Raw genomic sequence first — 26,752 nt, forward strand, 5'->3', positions numbered from 1 at the left:
ACTCAAGGCCAAGGATACACCTCCAGAGCAACTGTACTTCAAGGACTGGATGCTCAACAAACTCATAAACATCCTCCTTCAAAAATGGCAGCGAGAGCCCAGCAGAGAGCAACCGGGAATCTCTTTTCATTTTCTTTTGTAATTCCATCTCGGCAGAACCAATTTTTCCACCCAAGAAAACTCCCCAGCTGCGCTCGACTGTTCAGGGGCCCAGATCAGACCGCAGGTAGACTGTCTCGGAGCAAGCTAACCCAACAGCCTGCACATCAGACCAGCAGGCAGCTGCTCCAGTCAGCGAAACTTAGCAGGAACATTCTCGGATTTTTAACTAAATAAAAGTATTCATGCAACCATTCGCACATACCTTATCCTCAGTCAACACGAAACTCAGCAACTTGGATAAATGGGTGTCCAACATCGAGCAAGAAAAGCAAGGTTCCACAATTACAGTATTTTCTTCCATTCCAGCAATAATCTCAGCCTCTGCTGCACCAGCTACAGTCACTTCCGGTGTGATACCAACCTCGATCCCTACAGTCGATCCTCCGATCTACAACCTCGCTACTGCCACAGCATATGGTTTCACTGCCTCAACCACTGCACGACGCAGCCCTTCTTATCTGCAGCGGTGACCTCACCAGGACTCAGACTTCGTCCTGCCGAGGGCTTGGTCCTAACGGTGGGTGGCTGTCCGAGAAGTCAGGTGACATCTCTATAGGTAGCCTGGCTCCCGCCCCGTGAAGTTGTACACGGACCCTTTTTAAGTTTTTAAACATTTTTTTTAAATTAAACTCAGATGACATGTTTTTATTAGCACTGTATTTTCGTACATTTTTTTCCATGGTAACATAAAATGAAGCAGAAAATATCAAATGTGTGCTTAAAATAAACATTTACAATATTAAATGCTTAGTATTGCAAATAAGTCCAAACCAGTGGATGATTAGCTCAAGTTCATTTTAATTTCAGGTGTAATCTGAATCTTAACTTCATTCAATTTGGGTTCCTAAGCAAAAAATCCAACACGGCAGTGGATCCCAGATTCCTGCCACTTTTTTATTTTTGTTTTGTTTTGTTTTTTTTAAACTTCTCCTCACTTTCATCTCTGGATATATAAACTGATACTGGTACTGATTTCTGCAGCCTTTAGCAGTTCAGAACCTAGACATTGATTAGTGTTCCTGTTGTCTTTGTTGTAAATATGACCTTGTAGAGAATGGTTCCTGCGGGCCAAATTAAACTGTATCAATATTTTCTGACACTGCAGGCTATGTTTTATTAATGTAATGCCTGCCTTTGAAGTTGGGACTTTATGAGAAAAATCCTAATTTCTTTACCTTTGTTCATTAGTGTGTATGACTTCCAGGGGAACAGAATACCTGCTGTGCTAATTGCTTAATTTACTTGCCATCTCTACAATATGTAATGGATTTTCTCTGCTTCTGTAGGTAAGAGACATGGCATTACAGAAGTAAATCCAGATGTTGTGAGTCTTGTCTCTCATGCCACACAGGAGCGCTTACGGACATTGGTAGAAAAAATGACTGTGGCATCACAACATCGGACAAGATCATACAAGGTATTCTTTCTGCCCTTCTCATTCAGCAAGTTCCAGGTCATCAAAATGACCGCATGTTAAGGGTTTAGCATGTTTAACTTCTGTAGACCACACTGTTAAAAACCACTGGGAAAAGACATAATACCAGTGCATGTATATTAGATGCAGACTTTACTTAAACAAAATTCATGGTGAATCCTAATCCAAACTAAAACTTCCAAACTTGTAACCCTGTGTTTCTTTGCACCCAACACACGTTTGGTTTAATTTTATTGGAAACATGCTATAAAACAGAATCCTGTTTATTCACATCGTATGCAAGCCTACACGGACATGGAATATGTTATTTCCATGCAATTCCTGTTAAAAAGATCAAGTGTTAATTGGGCAAATAAGATAAATGCATTTCAGTCACACTTGACCCTTTTCATCTTAACCACAATGATTTATCCCTTTAGAAAAAGCAGCTGCTTCATTTTTTTTTTGTAGCAAAGACCTTCCTATCATAGTACTTTTAATATCCAAACAGTATAAATTACATTGGCAAAAGAGTTGGAAAAGTTTTAAGTATGTCAGGGAAAGACTGTGCAATGGTGGGGCAATGAAGGCTGAAGGTTAATTAGACCTCTGAGAATATACTAAATGATTTCGATTAAAAATACCACATTTGTCCCTGCTCAAAATTAGAACCAGCGCTCAAAGTCTCACCACAAAAGACTGCTTTAGATCTGCTCACAAGCATGCTTACTTTGCATTAACATTCTTAGGTTTCCATTTTCATAATAGGTGATACATCATATGTAGGTTTAACTAGTCAGTTAAACATTAGAAACCTCAGAACTTCCATTCACTAATCAGGAAGCACTACCATAAGATAGATGACCATAGAGCACTGGTTCCCAACCTTTTTGGGTGTGCGGACCCCTTCTGAAAAATTTTGCGGACCACCGTGTACTACTAGCATAATGACACAGTCGCTATACAAGAAAATTCGATTAATTTTGCTTTACACTATAGTGCGGCAATTGATACCCGATGCCATATGGGAAACTTACATAATGATGGCTGGTGCTGTTTCAGCTGTGTCACAGCCTGAATGTGACAGTTTTAGCTTTAAATCTGGTACCACATCCAGCCTACTCCGGTACTTTGAATTCAACGCAACAAGCACAGAAAATCCACTTTCACAAGAGTTTGTGGTGACGAACGTATAACCAGATGCCACTAAGATTTCATTGCGTGAAGACTAGGAGCTGTCACATGAAAGCTCTGTTGGACTGCTGTCTTACTCCTTTGATGCCAAGTTCATGTGCATTTCACTGTCAACGTTTACGAATGGCTTTCGTAAACGTTGTCCACTCGTTTTTTGAGTCGTTTCTAAATGGCACCGAAGATTAGCTAGCTTCAAAGTTTCGTTCAACAACCAACATCTCGTAACATACAACACTCAGTGGACGCGGCTCCTTTTCGCTACAGGTCCAAGTAAATCCGAAGTATGTATCTCTGTACGTCTGCATGTTGCAGGGTTTCACATGATACTCACAAAACACTAAATAGTTATTACCACCCCCCATTCAATGGCTAACGCACTAAAAGTAAATGTACTTTGTTCAGCTGATTTCATATATACCTCCGCTGAGAGCATTGCAATGCCTTCAAACAAGGCAGCTTGTCATGTCGTGGCAAGAAATTGACAGTCCATTAAAAGAGATGAAACTTTGCCTTATTTAGTTGAAAGAAGGAAACATGGCCAACTGTAGTTTGTTCACAGCGCTGCCTGCCATTTTATGCACTCCTTGCCGTGTTCGTTTACCGTCTTTCTTCAGAATCTCCAGTGCTAGTGTTATTCTGCCATCCTTAACAATTGAACGTCTCTCTTTTTGGGATCTTACTGTAAAACTTATTTTCATCAGGTCGCATATAATATCAGATTCAACTAAAGCCATTATTGAAAAAAATAAAATCGCAAATTCTAACTACTCCAAATCCAGTAGGTGCCGCCTCACCAACTTGTGGTTACCGTAGCAACGCCTTCATAAAGGGATCCCAGTGCGGTTAGTTGCCTTGGTAACACGCAGCTTTCTGAGGTGCTCAAGGTTTGTGCCTCGCGCAGCAGTGTGGCAACACAACGTTGTACCAGCTTTCTGGTGTTGCGCTTTCGCTACTGGTGAAAGCGAGTTCTGACTTTTAAATAATGTCACAAGCGCTTCTGTGGCCTTACATTTATTTAATATATACATGCTTAACCCTTAGCGGCCCTATGTAGGACCTGGTCCGACATTGCAATTATTCCTATCCGGTCCAATGTCGGACCCTGTCCGACATCATCAAAAAGACGTAAAAAACAGGTTTCTAGTTGTTTTTTCTCCGGAAAAAGCCGAGAAAACCATTCAATGGCCGAGTGGGAGCGACAGGAGCCGAAACAAGCCGAAAAAAAGGGCGTATCTCATGAATCGTCATACTTGCCCCTGGCCTCAGATAACGGCGGCCATAAGGAAACAAGCTGGCTGCTATTGCATCAGTGCTCAGAGAATATCACAGACATTTGCAGAACTTTTTTGAGATGTTATAGTAATAAAATAATGACTTGGGTCGCATTATTGAGGAGTTTGGTGATAAAACAAGTGATCAGGAGATGATTGATCTGTATGTGCGACTATTATTATTATTATTATTATTATTATTATTTATTTCTTAGCATATGTGAAAGCTATAGCGAACGAAAGGGTGGGGCGGGGCTGGAGATGCCTAGTGAGTGCTTTGTTGATATGCAGGGCATTTTAAACCCGTTTGACTGTGGAAAAAAAATACTTTTAAACAGCGCGTCTAAAATTAACTGCGCGTGTGAAAATAAATTGGACCTGACGCGCCTGACACGCACTTAATAAATGGACTGCAAAGGGTTAACTGTGCTTTTAAAAGTGTTTCTCAATTAAATAAAAAGAATATGCAAAATGTTTTTTTAGCCTTTGGGAATTATTGATGAGTCCATGCCGCACTTGCCTCGGCTGATAAGACGCCTCTGTACTCCACTGCCACATGCTTCATTTTCACTCGCTTTCCTCTTCAAAGACCCTATTTTTATCCAGTGACACATTGCTGATACCTCCCACAGCGGGATGAACCACGTGGGATTGCTTCTAACACGCGGCAAGTTTCAGCATGTGACGTGATTTAGTCACCAGGCTAAACACGTCACACTCTGCAACTAGTGCAGTACAGCAGCAGGCACTGTTGTCAGATTCGCATGTACTCTTTTTATTTATATATATATATATATACACACACACACACACATGTATACGCATATACACACACACTGAGTGTACAAAACATTAGGAACACCTTCCTAAGTTGCACCCCCTTTTGCCCTCAGAACAGCCTCAATTCGTTGGGGCATGGACTCTACAAGGTGTCGAAAGCGTTCCACAGGGATGCTGGCCCATGTTGACTCCAGTGCTTCCCAGAGTTGTGTCAAGTTGGCTGGTAGTGCATCTCTACTCCAAACGGATGGATACACTGCTGCCATGAAGGGATGCACCTGATTGGCAATGATGTTCAGATATCCTGTGGCATTCAAACGTTGCTCCAGTTTTATTAAGGGGCCCAATGTGTGCCATGAAAACACACCCCACACCATCACACCACCACCAGCAGCCTGCAATTCTGACAAGCGACGTGATGGATGCATGTACTCGTGGTTTTCTCCATACCCTAGTCCTCCCATCAGCGTGAAACAGCAGGAACCGGGATTCATCAGACCAGCCAATGTTTTTCCAATCCTCCATTGTCCAGTGTTTTCGGTCCTTAGCCCACTGCAACCGCAGTTTCTTGTGTTTTGCTGAAAGAAGTGGAACTCTATTAGGTCGCCAGCTGCCATACCCCATTCGTGTCAAGGTACGACGAGTTGTGCATTCTTTTATGGGTCTTTCGGCACCAATGTTGTACTGGACTGTCAGTTGACTAACTGTAGCCCGTCTGTTGCTCTGCACAGTTTGTGTCAGCCTCCTTTGGCCTCTTTCATCAATGATATATGTCCCTCATAGCCGCATATTATGTTACCTTTTCAGTGTGTTGTCATTGGGCCAGTTTAACTTCATATACAAATGTGTGTTAACAAAGTATGGGACAAAGACTGCCTCTGAATAAGCATAAAGTGGTCAGTTCAGTTATTTTCACTTACATTTTAAACAATAATAAACATGTTAAATATAATAGAAGTTATTTAACTGTGCAGTTCTCGGACTATGCCTGACCTCTCTCTGTTTCTAAAAGTTGCCTGCACAAGCAGGTTTCAGATACCCTTTACTTGGCAAGGCCATTGTTTTGATTAATGTGAAACTCCACTGTAAGCACTTCTCCAAATTCATGGCATGAAGTCTTTTTTGGCTCTTAAACATCATCTCAAAGAAAGTCGCTACTTATTTGATAAGAACTGATACTGGACACAACTCCCCTAATTTATGAAATGCTCGCTTCGACTGACAGGTTTTCGTATTATAGAAAGGCCTTGGATTCAAAACTGCAAAAGACAAGCAAATCTCGCTTTGACTGCCAAAAAGAACCTTCCATATCTAGCACCGCTGTGCATGCAAGCAGATAAGGGTGAGGCTATTTTTCTGTAGGTTTTTTGTGTACTAAAATTATTGAATACAGTTTACACTTTATTTATCTAATATTTCAACAGTTCCTGTCTTTTATTGCAGTAAAACCTATATATAAACTAAACATTTATATTCTTTAATTTAATGGATATTGTAATGCCTAAATTATCTTTTGTTTAGTTAGAGACAGAGACTGAACTAATTCTTAAATTGATTAAATTAAATGTGTGCTCCTGCTCTTGCAGGCTATTTGTATTACAGTAGAACCTTAAACAAGGAAATACACTTGTTAGTTTAAATATTCTGTTTCTTATTAGATCAAAATACTTTTTTAAAACATCTGTGCTTATTTGCAATAAAATCAAATAAGTATAACATAGCTTTTTTAGTTTTAAACATTTGTTCTGTCTAGAAAGGGTTATTTTTTTCTTTTTGTTAATTTTCAATACCTAGCCTCTGTGTTTAGTTCCCCCAGAGACCTGCTTCTTTCAAGGTTACAGGCTTCCACGCGCGATAGTCTTTATTACTTTAAAGATAGGGGAAAACCCTATTTTTAAGTCTGACCGGCTTCCAAGAGTGTATGTGCACTAATAACAAAGGCACATAGACAAGCTTTTTTTCTAACATTAACACTTGTTCAGTTTTCTTAGTTCAAATCATTGTAACCTGTTCATTTTTTGCTGCAATATTATTTATGCTGGTATTCTTTAAAACACAGTACAATTATTACAATATTCTGACAGTGTCTGTTAGTACTGAACTTCTTTCTTTTTTAACTGGAATATGTTCTTTCAACAATAATACTGTTATTTGTATAACAGTTTAACTTTAAATAATTTTATAACATGTATTTCTAATTCAGTTACTTAGGTAAAACAGTTGCTCCTAGAAATAGTAATATTATTTTACTGAATTAAGTCTGACCCCCTTTTTTTCTTTTCATACAAAATCCAGTTGAAGCAGATGTTGAGACATCCTAGCCTTTTTGCCAATTTTTTGTGTTGATTAATATAAGACACTACCGTAAGCATTTTCTAATACTCCTACCTTCTGTTATCTGAAAGTAAAGTAACCAAAGAAATTAGCTACATTTTCTCTTAAAACTGGAATATGTTAACAAGGCCTTATGATATTAGCCTGCCAAGTTTGACTCCTTCCAGCAGGTTCTTTCACAGTCTGTACACAAAAGCTACCCAATATTTTCTACTGGTTTTATATTCTTTAAAACACATTACAGTCATTGCAATATTTGTTGCATTTAAACAAATGTTCAATTTGTATCCCAGAGATCGTTCCGCTTCCAGTAGCTGTGACAGTCTTGGGTCAGTTTCTGCTCTTAGGGAGTCAGTTTCTGCTCACAGGTGTGGGTAACAGTCTTTAAAAGCCTGATACCTGCTAAAACTTAAATCTTGTGGTTCCCATCATCAGTGGGCAAACACATTTTAATTGAATCTGGGTCCATCAAAGAACTGCAACCGAGGCCTTCCATGCAAAAGGATCTAATGACTTATAGCACAAAAGGGACGTGCCAAAACCGTCTGTGACAATGTTCTGCCGAAGGTGCGAGGAGGCAGTTTTTATTTTGTTTTCCCGCAGACCATAGGTTGGGAACCACTGCCATAGAGCATTCTAATTTCTAAAAATAATAAAAAAGCAAACACAAAGCTAAATATTACCATATTCAAAGATAAGTAAATCTGTAATTGTAAAGAATGAACATGTTTTTAAAAAGCAATAACTCTTAACTTGGAAGGCTACCTTATGTGGACACATTCAACAATTTAAGTATTCCAGTGTGTACCATCTTTGTTTCTGCTATTGTGCTGTTTTTAACTTGTTTTGTTTTATTTTGTTGGCAAATCTTTTTAAATTCTATCTTCCAATTGTTAACCAGATCGGTTTGATAACCAAGTTTGCTTGTGTTGGGATGAAAATACAAAACGATTAAATTCATGTACAATATCTTGACAGGTTTTTTGAAACAATCTCATTTCAGGATGATAGTAGAAACTTACTACTGAATGACACTCGATCTCAGCTGAAGTTCTTTGAGCAGCTTGATCGTTTGGAAAAACAAAGAAAAGATGAAGAGGAAAGAGAAATGTTGCTACGTGCTGCAAAGGTAAAAAGGACAATTTGTTTTTTCTTCAACCCTTAAGCATGTATACATTTTAATATTGCTCCCTGACGCACCAGAACACTCCCTTCCTTTTTTCTTTCTTACCTGTGCCAAATCTATGTAAACTAGATTTATTTATTTTTCATGTAAATTACCATGTTAATGGAGAAGACTCATGGTTTCTACAGCATGACTTGTACATTTTTACAATTAATTTCATTGACAGAACAGAATGTTAAATGAACGTGCTTTGAGCATTGATGTGTTTTCCTAGTGGAAACAAGGTAAAACGTCCTTAGTAATTCACTGTAGATGCAAATGGTGCTGCTTTTGTAAGTCTTTAACTGTCTTAATCTTAGTATATGGATCGAAACCATCGCCCGACATGGTAACAAGTGTTAATATCGTCTCCAACTTGACTGTCTTTTATAATTTGCAGAAACAGACCTTACGGGGTCATGCATTGGCTTGACCTGATTGACAGTATTAACAATTATTTTTAGTTCTAACTTCCTCAGGGCCATCACAAAGCCAGGCAGTGCTGGGAAGTGCTTGTGTATTACCCGTTTCTATAGCGTCTCAAAAGCTCTGCTGCAGGGGCTGTTATGTTTAATAAATATTTAGAAAGAGCGGCAATGTATTTATTTATTTATTTATTTATTTATTTATTTATTTATTGGTTTGTATTTTAACAGAGTCGGTCCAATAAAGAAGATCCAGACCAACTGAGGTTAAAACAGAAAGCCAAAGAGGTAAGAACTGCACACACAAAGCATTGGGTTTTTTTTGTGTTTTTTTCCTATATTTGTTTGTGTATTTTATTGCAGGGGTTGGGTGCAGTCTCCTGGCAATTAGGTCAGGGTTTACTTTGCTATCGCATACCATTTGTTGCAGCCCAAGGGAAGAACATGAAATGCTAGAGGCAAGGGCAATTCAAAAAATCAGTCTGCTGCAACTTTTATTTTATCTTCGATAGTGCCTAAAACAAAGTACAAAAAGCAGAGGCTAACGTTTATAAAAAAAAAAAGAATAATAATAATAATAATAGCAATATTACTAATAACAATTTAAGCTTTTTTTTATTAACTTTGAGATATAGTATGTGGGGATTCTACAGTAGGTTACCATTTTTCAGGATAATTGTTCATTTTGTAAATCTGATACTGCTTATAATTCTTTGGCTTCAAGGTGGTATTGGGATTTAGTTGTAAATGGAAAATGCCTCTGGCTTTTAATTTTCTGGGCCCAGCAGTTTTCTGTTCTGTGATGGAACCCTTGTTTTCACACAGTTCATGTTTAGCTGCAGGGCTTTTTATTTTATAGCTTAGACTAGTTAAGCTTCAACTCCCAGAGGTCTCCACATAGCAACTGTAGAAATCAACAAATAAGTTCATTTATGTTGGCTGGCTCCTCACAGTAGCTGACTTTTACATTTCCCAATATCCATTTCCTGACTTTCTTTGCCCGAGAGAAAAAGCTCCACTAATTGGAGCTTATTTTAATTGAGCCTAATATTGGAGCTCGCTTGAGTTGGGCCCCTTGGCAAGTAGGGAATAGAATCAAATGAAAGCACCTAAGGACGGAGATGCGTATGTGTGACTGTTTGTGTGTGCGTGTGTGTGTGAGACAGAGAGCGAGAGAGAGAGACACAGACTGTGTGTGTGTGTGTGTAAGCGTGTGTGACATTTTTTCACTTGACCTACAGATTCTTGTTCCTGCTGAGCAAATCATCAAGCTCCTTCACATCTTAAAGATCTGAGAACGGTTGATAATGAAGACAATTGAGGTGTGAGATGCATTGAGAGGAAAGAGGGGGAAAAAATCTGGTTATTGTTTTGGATTAAAACAAGTAACCAGAATTATGTATTTCTTTTTTTAAACATTGTTTAGAAATGTTGACTCTGTTATTTTTATTTAAAAACAGATGCAGCAGTTAGAATTGGCAGAGATGCAACAGAGAGATGCAAATCGAACCGCGCTTGCAGCCATTGGGCCAAGGAAGAAACGACCACTAGACTCCTTAGGCTATGGATCTGGTAGTGAGGTAGACAATTTATTTACATAAACTGTTTTCAAAATGTGTGTGTGTGTTTATGTATGAATAATTTCACTTACCTACAGTCAAACATGTGTGTTTTAGGGGACTAGGGTGTAAATGGCACAGATTGTGTACAATAAAATCACTATTCAGTATTGGGGACACTTCAAGCTGATACTTGTAGTGGTTTGTGATGTGGTTTATTGTATGTTGGCAACACCAACCCTTGTCATTTTTAACCAAAGCATTGATTCAATCCCAAGTTGAAGGCTAGTGAATTTAGTTGTCTTTATGTCGCACTTTCATTTTATGTGCATATAGTGGATATAGGTCATAGTGATTCTGATAACTCACATTTTTACATCCAAGGTGGGGAAAGAATATCAGTGACACGACTGTGAAATTCCACTGTTAAAAAAATAAAAAAATAAATAAATAATAATAATAATAATTTTTACTGCAGTCAAAATATTCAGACCTGGTGATGTGTATAAGAACATAAGAACATAAGAAAGTTTACAAACGAGAGGAGGCCATTCAGCCCATCTTGCTCGTTTGGTTGTTAGTAGCTTATTGGTCCCAGAATCTCATCAAGCAGCTTCTTGAAGGATCCCAGGGTGGCAGCTTCAACAACATTACTGGGGAGTTGGTTCCAGACCCTCACAATTCTCTGTGTAAAAAAGTGCCTCCTATTTTCTGTTCTGAATACCCCTTTATCTAATCTCCATTTATGACCCCTGGTCCTTTTTTCTTTTTTCAAGTCAAAGAAGTCCCCCAGGTTGACATTGTCTATACCTTTTAGGATTTTGAATGTTTGAATCAGATCGCCGCGTAGTCTTCTTTGTTGAAGACTGAATAGATTCAATTCTTTTAGCCTGTCTGCATACGACATGCCTTTTAAACCTGGGATAATTCTGGTTGCTCTTCTTTGCACTCTTTCTAGAGCAGCAATATCCTTTTTGTAACGAGGTGACCAGAACTGAACACAATATTCTAGGTGAGGTCTTGCTAGTATCTTACATTGTGGCACTATGACACCATCCCCTAAACAACAGTTTTATCTTTGTATAGTAAAAACATACTGTATATATAGGACTACAATAGTCTTCCCTTTTCGCTCCTTTTCTCTTGAGATCGTGCCATAATGCAGTGCGCAACAATCCATTGCTAAGAGAAATCCTGGACGCTCTGTATGTATCCACCCCTTCATCATAAAAAGACAGACTGTTCAGTTAATTTCATAAATAAGAAATATATTTACATTTGAAATTATTTTAAATTGAAACTAAATGATTTTAGGGTTTTTATTTTAATTATTATTATTTTTAACTTGGCCTACTTAGTAGCCTAGACAATGAACACACAATAGATCATGGTCCTATATAGATGCTCAGAATGAGCTGGAGGGGTTAGTGGCACATGTGTGCAGTCTATTGCTCCCAGCGCTGGGAAAACCAGAAATGTGATAGAAATTTGTTTTCAAGGGTTGTAAGTACACCCTGACTTTAGTGAAAATTAGGTACTCAAAAAGGCATTGAGCACAACTGGCAAGGCATGAGAAGAAGCGGACTGGGAAATGCCAGCAACAATTGCAACTGTTTAAAACATGCTTTCAAAAGTGAACAAACTGATGCAATTGTAAGTGTTGCAATTGCCTGCAGCTTTAGTCATTATGATATTTGTGAACCCTCATTTGCACGATCTCTGCCGCTTTTTTGCGAATGTATGCAGGAACGCCCATAATTACATATTCATCTAAGGTTGAACCGCAAAGAAAAACTGCTGCCGCAAAGCATACTCTAAAAAGTCGCTAACAGCGTTGCGCATGTTTCGTACATTTCACCCGAGACTTCCAACTCGTTTGCAACTGGTTTGCGACAGGCGCAGCACTCTAGTACATCTGCCCTAGGGCTGTCAGTTAACCGTCAAAAGTGCAATCGATAATTGTGTCATATAAAATCGAATCGATCGATAAATTATCAATTTAAATGCCTTCCTTTTCAGTCTTCAGTCCAGGAAATAAAAATGACCTCTCTAGTGCTGTATAAAGACCCCAATAAACCTGTGCATTGTAAAATCCAGATACAAAAAAATGTACTTTTATTTTTAAATGTCCAACTACAGTACAGCACAACAACAGCCTACAGAAACAGAAGTCTGGTAAAATGTTTCTGTTTAAGTATCAGTGTTCATTTACAAATATAAATAGTAATGTGAAATGTCCAACATTTTACTTCACATATTGCTGGTTAGAAAAACACAGACTGTCAACCTGATCTAAGGCAACTCGCTTTTTATTTACAATATTTCCAGCTGAAGAAAAAACCTGCTCTGAACGAACAGACGTACCCGGCACACACTTTTTTTCTGGCAAGTTTAGCAAGATGTGGGTATTTCACCTTAGATTTTTTCCACCACTCAAGCCATGTTTTAACTTCTCTCATTTTCCTGTTTATTCTGCACTGTCCTTGCACAACTGTAACTCACTTGGAATTATGGGGTGTTCATAACTCCATCCAATGAGAAACAGGTTTAAACGATCACACCGGGTAAATAGGAAGCAACTAGCTTTGGAGAGTTTTTATGTGTTTCTTAAACATCCTGCCTTTCCAAACGTAAATAGACAATCGATTTTCTAACATTTAAATCAACTTAGCTACCCCTGTTTCACATTCATTGCATTTGCACTTTTGTTAAGTCTGTAATACAATTATGCATTTATGAGATTGTGCTTCAGTTCATTTGATATCAGATAATGTATGTTTTATCTTTTCTGACTCTTACACAAAAACATATTATATGTATGTATTTCCCCTTTGTGTAGGTTCATAATAGAATTTAAAAAAAAAATGAAGTTCACACAGACAGATGTCTAGGTTGACGCTGCATAGCGTATTGTTAAATGAACTGCGATGATAAACAATAACCTGCCTCCACTTAGCTCTCTGATTCACTTCTGGCATGCTTGACAAAAAATATCCTTTACACACAATGATTGAAATGTTGGGGTGAGGCTACTAGAGTACATACTAATAAACTGTGTTCTTGGATTTTCAATGTAGTCACTAATACTAAATCTATGAAAAAAAAAAGTATTGCAATGTATCAATACTGTATTGATAATCATATTGTCATATCGTGGCTTACTGTGTGAACTGATGAATTGGCACACCCCTACTTGTACACAGCTTAATGTTACAGGACATGTCAACACAGCTCTTTGGGTATCTGCTGCTCCTACATTTATATTTACATTTTAAATAACATTTACACTGACAAAATATAGTAAAAGGCCACCAATCTAACTAGAAGGGTGTTTGCCGTTACACTGCAAATCACACCAATGAGTTGTGTTCACAATGTTATGACTAAATTTGTATCAGTGTCTTCAATTGTTAAAGCTATTTATTTTTAGTGTTTCCACATATCTTACCATTAATGGTTTACTCAATTGGTGGATATTAGCACTGTATAGCTGTCAGGCAAAAACTGTATTAGTTTGACAATGAATTTTCAATTCAGCTTTAGCAGCACTGGGCCACATACAGTATTGTTTACTGTACAAATAGAGGGATGCCAATGTCAAATTGAACGCCTGTGGAATTGTGTTTCAGTCCAGCTTCCTTGCCAGGGTGGCACAAAGCAGTATTAACTTCACTGCTGGAGGCATTCACTCAGGTTTCTCGCTGAATCAGCTTGCCTCAAAACAGTATGGAAATTCAGTAAGGGATGTATGTCGCCATTATACCAGCCATTACATAATTGATAGCTGCCAAAAAGGGTTGACAAAGCAAACAGGTACAGATGTTGAAAGTTGAATATACAGAAAGAAATTCTAGAATAAAACTAGCTGGAAAAACAAAACAAAAACTATGTTATTATTATATGTATAAAGTTTCCAGTGTATATAGTTTCATAAGATTCCCTTATACCTGTGAAATGCACAAAAAAAGTTTGGAAAACTTTTAAACCACTGAGAAAAAAAAAATTGTAATTCAGCTGCACCAATTGGACACATGTAAAAATTGGACAAGAAAAGGTAATAAATAAATAAAAAGAAAACCATTTTCAAAAGCACTAGTGCAATCTGCTTCCTGTGCACCATCTGATGAAAGTCCCAATAGAGAAAAACATAGAAATGTAATCATTACCTTATGGCAGACTTGTAGGTCATGAGTCCAGAACTCGGACTCGAGTTGCATTTTTCATGACTCGGACTCGAGTCACGGTCGCAAAGGACTCTGACTCGACCCTGTGTGACTCGGACTTGGACTCGAACATTCGGGCTCCGTGACGCAGAGATATTAACGACAAGTCCTTTTTTATTTTCTATTCCACAAGTAATATTACAGTTACTAGGAAACTGTGCACAATAAAAACCCACCCAACAAAACATTATCCAATCACTGGTTAGTCCTGTTGTCTTTGCAGCCAATCATAGTAAGAATACGAAATTGGAAGCGAGTTTGTTTTCTCTTTTGCAATAAGTTTTATAAGGAATAAATAATGTCAGCATGGTAAACAAGTAAGTCATTATTTGGCTTTTAACGAGCCTTTTAAACCATGTTCTAAGTTTTTTTAAGCACTGTATAAATACATTTCTAAAACTGCATTCTTGAAAAATACGTAATTTGATTTTGCTGAGCTCCCTGAATCTCTGGAATATAATTTATTTGTTTGCGCTGAAAACAATAGAACATTGGTCACCTTAATAATTTTTAGTTTACTGAAAACAAAAATGAATGAAAAAAGAATAATCCTGTAAGTTATAATCATACTTCGAGCTTCTTAATTCATATCAGAAAGTCGCTGTGTGATTAAATATTCAGTGCTTTGCTTCTAATCTCCACTCCGTTCCCAGCACACACCATCACTGTTTGCAAGCAACGTCAATGAATTCACCTGGCAAATTCAGTGTAAAACTAGGCTCTGAAGTCTCAAATCGAAAATGACCTACCGTCACACAGGCAGCTATATCAGACTGATAAGACGGAAGGACTGATTGATAGCAAAAAAAAAGTCAGAATAATGTAATACCACTTCATTTACCAAAATAAAAATAATTTATTATGGATGCACACATTAACACATTAATGATGGATACAATGACTCTGTTTTTTTTTTTTTTAAGCCTGTCAGGTTCAGAATTGTTTTGTAAAACTAATAAAAAATAAATAAAAAAAATAAAAAATAAAAAAGATACTGTTTTCTAAAACATTTGTTTCCAAAAACGGCATTTGTATAGATTTTATTTATTTATGTACTTTATTTATTTATTGTTGTTGTTGTTATTATTTACAGTGTTTTAAATTGTATTTGAAAGATTAATCAGAAAACAAAAGCAAAGCAGGTTGTGAATCTTATTTGACCAAAGCCTGGTTTATTACAAACATGTGCACTATTAAAAGGGACAATAATTGCGTATCGTATCGTGACCCTCGTATTGCGATGCGTACCATATCATGAAGATGCACAGCCCATGTACAAGTGGGTTTCCAGTCAACAAACAAAGTGAAATTGCTCTGTTGTATTATGGATGTAGATATATTGAAGAGATGGGAGAGAATGTTAAAATGGCAAGAGTGAGCAAGGGAGTGCCACACAATAAACAAGATACTATAAAAGGATGATTAATGATAGAAGTTGGAGTACATGGATTTGGCTGAGCCTAGTGTGCATGACATGTCACATATGAGACAGGTTTAAAAAAACAAATAGCTGGAGCTTTTGTCAGGGGTATGGTAATTGATGATTATTGAATACTTCCATGCCTTCAGGGCTTGCAGTTTACATGTAAAATAAAATACAGTATAGATTCATCACTGATGATGTGAAGAGAACACTATGAAGTGTTGGTCATAAATTGTAAATGTTTTGAGCAGGAAAAAAGAATATAATCACTGTTGGCACCTAATTACTTTTAATGGACTCTGGGAGTATCCAATGCCTGTTTAAGACGCACGTAATTTAAGTGATACCGAACATCATTGTGTAGTTTTGGCTTGTGGTTAAATGTAATACAGAATTAAAAACCCGCTTTCCTAATAAAAATAAATAAATAATAGCCACCATCTTCATATTCTGCACACCTTTATATGACGGATTATTGCACAGTAATGTGGAAGAGATTCCTTCAGCCCTTTTGGAGCATGACCGTGCTACTGTATAGATAAATACCTTCAACACGGTTTCAACAGCCAGTAAAAGTCAAGGTCACTCAACAAATTTCCAATCTTCCAAGTATCAAGTCAGTACAACAGCTCCAGATATGCAGCACAGTGTAATTAGTGATGGCTTGCTCTTCTTACTTTCTTTTTTTTTCCTTGTAAGAATTATTATTTTGCATTTCCTTATCCCTCTGTTGACTTTGAGTAAATGGCTTCCAATGATGAGTACACAGACAGTGGAATGTATTATGGGTGCCTCTAAGTGGTGGTTGTTTAAAATTGTGGTTGTCATATCATTCCTCTTAATAGTATTAGTTTGACCTATTCTTTCTTTAGAAAACCATTATAAAAAAAAAAGAAAGTTTGTAAACTGGCATATCTGTTAAAATGTGTACTTACTATCTCTCTTTTTATTGTATCACAGAGTAATTGAAAGAAATCTGTGAAACTGTTTGACAAATTACCAGAGTCAGTATCATGATATCTGGTATTTGCCACACATGATTTCAAGCACAGAGATCTGTCTGATTACAGTAGTTAAAAAAAAAAAAAAGGAGATGACACACTGTGACTCTAGGCTTAACATTTTTAATCTTAAAAAAAAAAAAAATAGAATAACTTAGACACGAGCCGTAGATAAATGTAGATGACGTTTTTTGGAGAACATTGCTAGGGGCCAGACAGGTTTAGTGTAAAACACAGGGCACAATATTCCAGGGTAAAACCACTCTCGTATTCTCATGTAACCTTAAGGTAAAGATGAAGTATGTGATCTAATGACACGGAATAAACCAATCCACATGAGAATGAGATAATAGTGGCTGAAGCTGCCTCCGTCTAATATATTTTGAGGTAATCGCCTTGTGTCTGCCTTTTTTGTTTAAGAAATGAGTGTTAAACTGTTTTATTTGTGTTTGCCAGCAGTAAGGTTGCCATCCCCTTGTTTAACATCATTTTCTTGGCTACTCTTTTGCCATCTGCAGTAAATAAGAATTTTTATTTTTTTATTTTTTACATGTTTTTGTTTTTCATAAATACCATAAATGTTAAAACCATAAAGTTTGTAATAATTACATTGGGCGTGTGAAATTAGATTATGGTCTGGATATCGATAGCCATTTTAAAATATACTTATGTTATTTCCATATCTTTTTATACAATTTTGTCACCTGAACAAAAAGCAAATGAATTACTCAGAATAATAGATGGGCAGTTTTTGAGGTCCCTCAAGTTTGCCCAACCACAGCTTGAAATCTGTTAATAAGCCTATGAACCTGCCAGTGCACCTGTAAATACATATTGAGGTAGCGAATAAACCTAAACGATGGAATCTGCAGATGTGTAGCAAATACTGGATAATTTCTAAAATATTACACAGTTGTCAAAATCATTGGCATGAAGAATAAATTAGAGCTACTGTACTATAAATATTATAAGGTTTCTTGGCTGTGTCAGAATTTACTGGCTGAATTCTCACAAAGAGTATTCTGTTTATATTAGTGCTGGGACAAATATCCGATGGCTCAGATACAAAAATCAGATGTTCATATCGAAATGACAAAAATACATTGCCCTTATTTACCACCTCACCAGAAGTTGCGCAACAGTTTAAAAAATGGCAATGAAAACGAGCTCTGTGTGATATGTGATTAATATATATATATATATATATATATATGATATATATATATATATATATATATATATATATATATATAATTTATTAAAGACGGGATCAACATAGCAGCTCTTGCGCCTCTTTTTTTAAAATTTTAGACAGCAAAAAGTAAACAAACTGATTATGCGCGTGTACACATAGTGATCTCTACGGAAAGCCATCTGGGTCAAAAATGTGTTGAGCTGCGGTGTCATCTTTATGGGAATAAACAAAACAAAGTTTAACTTGAACTGCTATTTGTCATCCTTTGTTTTGTAGTTAATTCACTGGGGTAAAGTAAGTCCTACACAACTTATTCTTTACTGCTAGGATATTTTTCTATTTTAACGTGTTACATATTGTAAGGTCTTCCTGTAAAATAAAGCCACGCCCCCCCCGTCCCTGCTGCTATGCTGACTCTGCCTGCGTTCAGAACAATATAATGGCTTTTATTACTTTTTGAAAATGAACGAATATTTAAATTAAGCGAATATCCGAACATGAAAATCCTGTGTTCATCCCAACACTAATTTATGTAGCCATCAAATTTAAAAATGTGGATTTGTACAGTAAAACCTGTCTAATCCAGCACCTCTAAAAGCTTAACTTCGGTATAATTTTGCATACATTTTGGGCGTGTTACCCTCTACAGTCTGGTACCTGTCCAGACTGTTTTTACTGTAGTATGTGTGTCTACTGTGCAATGTGCCAAGCATACATGTTACTATCACTGAAATGAGTTTTGGTTGAAATCAGAGGTCAGGTTTGTATAATTTATTTATTTTTTGATTGGCGCCAACAAGTGTGAAGTTGTAAGAACGCATTACAAAGGTCTATTTCAATCCCATGTGCAGCCATATCCAGTATCATACAGGTAGTTTAACCTTCATAGTGTTGTCCCTACATTGTCCATACATTATTTTTTTAATGATAACCAATTTTACCTGACCTTGAAGTTTACATGCTCTGTTTTGCCATTCTCTCGTTTTCTCATTTCGGAGAGAACCACATCCTTGTTGGGTTACCTGAGCGAGTCCTTCATGCATTTTCAGTTTGCATACTGGAAATAAAATTCCACTCATCAGAATGCAATTGGAAATAACACTGACTTGTTTGCAAAAGATTGTAAGAATCAAAATGTACCTGGAGGAGAGCGACACTCAAGTTAACTTATTTCTAAAATGACTGATGTAACGATATAAGTCATGCTTGTTATAAACATTTGCTATTTTTTTTTATTAAGAGGTACCACAGTTGAGAATAAAAGGATAAATATATGCAAAATGTAATCTAAAAGAAAGTCCTGTTTACACATCTGCTTGTCGTACCTTGTATGGACAAGATACTGGCTCATTAAAAGCATAGACACTGTGAATTGAGTTAGTTCTTCTGGTGTTTTGTATGTAAAACAAATTAAAGGCTAGTATTGCCAGTGCCATATTGAGCCCAGTGTTCTTAACTGTGGTACTCGCACTGCTTCATGCTGCAAAAAAGAAATGTTCCAGACTTGAAACAAAGCGCATCAATCAAACATTATCTTGAAAAATATATACTGACCACAAGTGTAATAATTCTGTGCATTTAAGTTTGAATTCAGGGCCATTGTGTACAAACTACAAACAGAATATCCGATTGGTCCTTTGTTACTGTCATTTAGAATTGTATGTCAAGATGTTCTCATACATGTTTTGGGCTAAAAAAAAATCATGTGATGTATTGTAGCATACTGTAGCGCTCAGCTTTATACAGAGTTAATTGTAAACATGGTAAATGACCTTGATGTAGAGTGAGCATCTCATTAGGGTCACTTTTGTACTGTACAGTAACATGAGTTGCAATATTTTTTTTTAAGTTTAATTTGTTTAAATGACCACAGTATACATGTTTTGCTGTTTTTAAATGCATTTATATATTGTGTGTGGTGTGAAAGATGCATACACAGTGACAGCTGTTCCAGTATACCTAAAGTTTCCCGTGCTTTGTTTTATATAAAAATAAGGTAAATGTTTTAACTGAACACTTTGCTGTCTGCTGTTTTTTTCCCTCTCCCCATTTGCTGGACCCCATGCTGAAAACCTGGCTTTTTTTTTTAGAAAAAAAAAAAATCAGAAAAGTAAATTTGCTAGTTTATATCAGCACATCAGCTTCTTTTGACAACTCCTGAAAATTCTCCATTGAAAGCAGAGAGAGGGTGGATAGAGGGTTATTTTTTTTTTTATTTATTTATTTTTTTGCAAGATGAAGGTGAAGGATTTTAGTGCTGAACACTGCTGGAGGGGATTCTTTTTCCTGAGATTTTTTTTATAAAAGGTTCCTAGGCTAATGACTACATAAAAAGCATACTTTCACCTCCCTCGTTCCTGAGAATTATAAAGGACGTCGCTGTTGGGTTACTGTGAATCCTCTGGGAGTTTTGTTTCATTTAGAACATTGCCTCGGGCCCTTCCATTGCATCCTGTTGAATTGACCTCCTTTTCAACCCTGAGCTGGCAGCTGCACTGCGGAGCAGTCTTTCCCCTAGATCCCCCAGGGCTGTCATGTGACTGCTTTGAACTGTGACCTTCTGTGTAGGATCAGGACAACAGTGCCCTTTTCACTGTACTAATCATAGGATTCTTTGTGGGGGGGTTTGAAGTTTTTCTTGGTTATCTGGCACTCATAATGTATTACAGAGCCGTATTCAGTCAGGGAAATAAGTTGGCAGATATTGCTGTATGTGTAGGAAAAGGGCATGACTTTTTATTACAGTACTTTCAACTGTCATTACATTTTTTGCTCATTGTGTTGTACTGATCATGTTGATATTTAATGTTAATGTCAGACCTACCAATTTGTTTGAAACCTGCTGGTTTTGTGCATTGTGTGTTTCTATCCTACCATGAAGATAACTAGTAAGCAAGCAGTCTTGATTAGGGTAAGACAGGTAACGGATAGCTCCCAAACACCAAAAACCTGCACAGGTTTTTACATTTTTGGTAGACCAGTACATTCAGCAATTCGCCATACTGTGATAATGAAATTATTTGTAGTAGATTTAAGTAAGCTTGCTATGTAATCGAATTGATGTTGACTTCAATTCTGTTGGTTCTTTTTAGACAGATTGAGAAGTAGATTTTCAGTTTTTGGAAGAAACATGTCAAAATCTAAAAACAAATGATGCAGCAAGGACAGCTCTGAGCTATGCTGTAAGTGTGTGGGTCTTTGTATACTGTGTGTATGTATTGGAAATTATATACTGTATTGACATAGGGGGAGGGTTATAAAAAATGCATTTGATTGAGATATCAGATGTTTTCCCCACCAGCAGGGAAAGACTGATAAGTCGCATGTGGTGAAGACTATATTCCTGTATTCCTGTCTGCAGGCAATTTTAAGGAACAGGGCAGGCATGGTGTGGGATATCCTGAGATAACCAAGCCCTTAAGGGTGTAATGAGGTACGAGGCATAGACAAGTAGCTCTAGTCTCCTTTGGGATGTTCTTATCTCAGGGTAGCCCTCTGAGAGCTTTGTTGCTAATGAAATGTTTTATGAAAATGCCATTTTATCAATTTAATACCATGTGCTTCTACATAGAATGCAAGGTAACCAATCCGAAAGATGCCAGGCGCCAAACTCTTCTATAATCTTGCATGAGAGTTACGCCACATATTTCAAATTTATGACAGTTATACATGATGCAGTACATTTTAATATATGTCACAAAAAGTTTATAACTAGCTTTTGTGACATATATAAAAAAATATGTATGGTTTGTGTTATAACTAAAGTATAATTGGGTGTATTTTTTCTGTCTGTGAATGTAACAAAATCCAATTATCTGCAAGGGGGATTAACTTATTTTGTTTTATATTTTTTATCCGTTGAGTGACTTTCATTATTTGATTAATCTCTGTAACTGTTGGTGCCTATTATGGATTAATGAATTAAAGAAGACCAAGATGACCCTGAAATTATAGAAGGTTCATTGAATCAGTCAGTGGTCTTTAATATTCACACTATTTTTTCCATATTTACATGCAGACCTGTGTCTTAAATTCATTAATTGTAATAAGTGCACACTACAGACAATTGCCGCATCATTGCAACTTTATTCCATCCACTAAACTGGCAACTCCTTCCGGACCATCTATTGTAGAAGTATCTGTAGTAGATCAAAATACACAGCAAGGGAAACTTCAAACCAACGCTACGAATATTGTATTATTCATAACAGCTAGAAGGGAGTTTATTTTTCTAAATAATCATGGAAGATTTGCCAGCCTGAGGGATTGAAAGCTAGGCTTCTATCCCAGCACCAATGATACCAAAGTACTGTTTATTTAAGTTTAAGGTCCACTGTCTTCCCCACTGATGCAGATATTTCAGTGTTTATATGTACGTGCTGTTAAAGACAAAAGGTAACGTGGAATGGCTTGCTAGAATCTTAGATCAGATCAGGTTTGTCTTGACAGATTTATAAGCAGAAGGGATGATTAGACCTTCCCTCAAGCAAAGTAAGTTAACGTCAAGATGGCATACTTGGTTAGTAAGGAAGGAATCTAGTTTTAGCATCATACTGGATACAATGCTTTCAGACACATGGGTGTACTCTATTTTATACATACACTCCTTGAAGTTGTTGTCTTTATTTTAATTATATTATCAAGTGCTTAATCTGTCATTTACAGAATATCATTTAGGAGTTCAGTGGCAGATGCATGTATTTTTCTTTGCTGAAATTCTCAGCATAATAATTTACAACTTTGTACAAAAGAATTTAAGTAACAACATTGTTAGATGATGAAAGGCCATCGAAAGAAATCAGAATAGAAGTCTTTCCTTTATCTCGAGAGTACTGTCAACATTATATTGACAGAATGTTATTTTAAAGCAATTAAGGAAATAGGTACATGTAAATGCGGAATGTTCAGTATTTGTTTTGTTTAATTACTTTCTAAGTCTTGGTTTGTTTAATTGTCTCCCTTGAGGCTTGTAGGTACAGTATGGAAATGAAGCACGCATTTTTGCCTTTATAAACTGCAGTTATTACCCAAAGCCTTTGAAACAGATTACCCAGATGGCCTTGCAGTATTTGTGCATAAACTTTTTGTGTGTGCTGTAGGCTAAAATATGCAATCCCAAAAGGCTGAAGGCAGGGCCAAACTATGTGGAAGTGTGGTTATGGGGAGATTACAGGAAAGAAGAGTTGGCAAATTCGTCATCTTTAAGCACATAAAGCACCCCAGTTTCCACAGTTCAGAAGTGTGTATCTTTCAACAGTGTTTTGGCCATAGCTGTGTTTTTAAGTACTGTACATGTATGTTAGGTTTTTTAATACAAGTGCTGTCAAGAGGCTAAAAGGGGTAGCTGTGGCCTCAGGGTGATGGGTCTGTCAGCTCTGCTATACAATATAATTGACAGGGCTGGGCACAGAAAACAGTGTGGCTGATTTTAACCTTTTCAGTGCCCATGTCAAGAGCCTTTGCTGCTTCAAATTTTCAATAGACTTAGAAGAGGTGGCACTGTGTAATAAACAACCAAAAATTAGGTATGGATAAGACTGTTATCTATTCTTGCTTGGTCCTTTTTGGAGTTTGTTGGGTAGTTATTAAATTGTAATCATTGTAATATTATAATCTGTTGGAAGTAATCTTGTTATAGAGACACATGTTTAAAATGGAGATGTGGTTAGGTTATTACAATGCCAGGTTAGGGATCATTTTTTTCTGTCGGCTGCTGCCCTTCTGTTTGTAAAGTAGTGTTGTGAAAATGACTGCTGCGAGAGTATGCTTCTTGTAGGAAATATTACCAAAATACAGTAGTACAAAACAGATTGGTTTCCTGCAAGTACCCTTAATCCCATTTTATTTAATAGTTTTGAAAAATTGCACTGTGGTGTTTTCTTTCATATTTATATTTAAACTGGAGCTCCAAAGTTGTTGATCTGGTCCAATGTGTTTCCTGTTCAGTTGCATTTTGCTTCATTGGATTTTCATTTTTAATACAGACACAGACATTTGTTATACCTGTAGTGCTGAAATGTTTTTGTTGTTGTTTTTTTTTCCTTTCTATAGACAATTGGCAACGGAGATGTTACTGGTGCCTCTCAGTCAGCGATTCCAAAGCAGTTCTCCCGTCTAAGGACAACCCGTGCCACTCTCAAGGACCTCATCTTCTGCATGGAACAGGAGCAAGCCATGAGACAATCAATCACCTTGTATCGTGCCTTCCTCAAATAGTTATTCACTTCAGTATGTTGGACAATTTCTGAAGCTGAAATCCTTTATTGCACTATTCTGAAATATATTTCAGAAAATCTGTCTATTTGTGGAACATCGTATCTAGTTTACAATCATTTTTTTTCTTTTAATTGAAATAATTTCAGTCTGTAATGCGAAGGGATGCTTGTGCTCCATTTATTGTAGTGCATTTTCATCTAGAGGTGTACATCATCATTTATTGTTTCCATTGAATGTTCTTTCAGTCAAATCAGTAAATGTAAGCAGGTTTAAACTAATTTGTTCTAAATTCATTTGAAAGTTCAGCGCTTATTATCGTGATGTTTGTAGAAGGTTCAAATGGAGATGCCATGCCTAGTTTTTCATCTGTCATCTAATAATGCAGGGAGGCCTAGTAAAAACTAGAAAAGTTTAAAAAAGAAATAAAGAGGAATTCCAGTATTTCTGTATGAATTTTGTTTGTATTCATCTCATTTATTTTAAGCCATTATACTCATTCCCCCAAAATAAAAACAGTATGGCCTTGACTTTCAAGGAGAGGTAGGTCAATTCTGTGGCTTACTGTGTTAGGCCAGTGACCAGGGGCTCTGTGGTTTTGGTTAGAAAAGACATACGTATTTCAGGTTCTATGAGTGGTCTCAGCTGACCTATATGTGCAGTGATCCGAACCTACAACATTTACACTGACTGTTTGAGGCTTCAGAAAGCGACACCTCAGAAGATCTGCCAATGAGGAGGTGATCTAACTACTAGAATGACCAGGGGTGGATGACATTTCTGTGTGTGTATGTTTAGTCTTAAAAATTAAAATTAATTAGATGTAATAGATATTTATTTACAGCTTAGCAACCTCTAATCTGCTTTCAGTTATACTATAATCACTGTAGAGCCTTACATATTAAATACATTTACTGGAAAATAAATAGTGGTGTAAACCTCACAAGTTCTGACATTAGGTTATGTGATTTAAAGATGTATTCTTTCAGTGTATGACTATTATTTAAATGGGTGATACTCTCTCTGAAGGATAACATTATTATTATTATTATTATTATTATTATTATTATTATTATTATTATTATTATTATTATGCAGTATACCGAAGGGCTTATTAAATCCTAACTGTTCTTGAGAGAAATATTTCTGACTTTTTGTTTTGTGTATTTGTCAGTTTTACCCGTTCTCCTACCCAACTTCATATGCCCAATTTCTCCTCACCGCTGCAACCCACTGATCGATCAGCAGGCTGCCTTGATTCCTGCTTTCATGCATAGCGCCTCTCTTCACTCGTCAAACCTGAGCAACAGATGTTATCAAACTACTGAACCCTGGGGACAAGGACCCAGCTTGGGAAGTCTTGGGTTTCTCACCAGTAGTGATCGCTGAAGTACCATGACAACTCCTGACTACTTTCCTCCTTAACACTCCTGGACCAAAAACATCACTTATCATATCAATTAAATAGTGTGTTGACTAAATAAATGCTATTGTTTGTTACCGAACTAGCAGTAAACTATCCATTTATAAAGACATTTTCCAGTAGGGATTTTTTTTTTTTCTATTTTGGTATAAATCCCATTTCCTTTTGATAGTACCTGCTATGGCAATGCCAAAGATGTAAAATACTGTTTATTTGTTCTGTATTGTAAATGCTGAAAATATTATTTGTTGGTTTTGAGGTTGTTCATACATTTTGGATTGGGTTCTTTAATGCTCCCTGGTGTGGCATAATCTGTTTCATTAAGTATTCTCACTTAGATTTGTTTCCTGTCAACACAGGATAATTTAAATACTTGTGTGCACTGTTGTAAGTGTGACATTGTGAAATGCAGCTTGATTAGTGCCACTAATCACAAGACAATTTGTTTTGTATTTTTGAACTACTGTTTGTTAAACTTACAATTCTGTTTTAAACAATATCCAAAATGTAATGCAGGATACGATTTTTTTTACAAACAGAAATCTCGTTTTAGACTGCGGGAAGATGCAATATCTATCTTAAAAGAAACCAACATTTCTTTTTTTTGTTAAAGCCTATCAAATGTGTTTGTAAAATATACTTGACATAGGTTTAAAATGATTTTATATACTGTGTTTAAAAAAATAAATAAATAAATTTACTGTAAGCTACATAAGTGTTGTATATATTTTACAAAAGTCCATTGACCCCTGCTACACATATACTATTCAACGTTTTCTAGAGATCAAGATTTTCAATAAGGAGTTTCATAGTGTACAATTTATTGAATGGCTGGTTGTGTTAATAATATATTCATAGTCAAAGCCCCACTCTCCAAACAAAGATTTGCAGATTTGTGAAAATTGTAAGTCACGAGAAACACTCTCTTCCTCTGTGTTTGTACACTATCAGTACTGTGTCTGTCTGCCAC

General features: G+C 36.6%; 1 protein-coding gene across 3 annotated transcripts in view; it reads left to right on the top strand.

Annotated features, from left to right (window-relative positions):
- LOC117400011 (transcription initiation factor TFIID subunit 4-like) overlaps positions 1–26,486 on the top strand; it is a 64,002-nt gene extending 37,516 nt beyond the window's left edge. For all 3 annotated transcript variants that reach the window (XM_033999468.3, XM_059022100.1, XM_059022099.1), the window contains 5 exons: positions 1,449–1,579; positions 8,159–8,284; positions 8,977–9,033; positions 10,206–10,325; positions 24,198–26,486. In XM_033999468.3, the coding sequence (XP_033855359.3) occupies positions 1,449–1,579; positions 8,159–8,284; positions 8,977–9,033; positions 10,206–10,325; positions 24,198–24,362 (599 nt within the window). In that variant the 3' untranslated portion in view covers positions 24,363–26,486. The remainder of the gene's footprint in view (positions 1–1,448; positions 1,580–8,158; positions 8,285–8,976; positions 9,034–10,205; positions 10,326–24,197) is intronic.
- The last annotated feature ends 266 nt before the right edge of the window (positions 26,487–26,752 follow it).

This window comes from Acipenser ruthenus, chromosome 4 (genome assembly GCF_902713425.1).
Source record: "Acipenser ruthenus chromosome 4, fAciRut3.2 maternal haplotype, whole genome shotgun sequence".
NCBI classification, from domain to species: Eukaryota; Metazoa; Chordata; class Actinopteri; order Acipenseriformes; family Acipenseridae; genus Acipenser; species Acipenser ruthenus.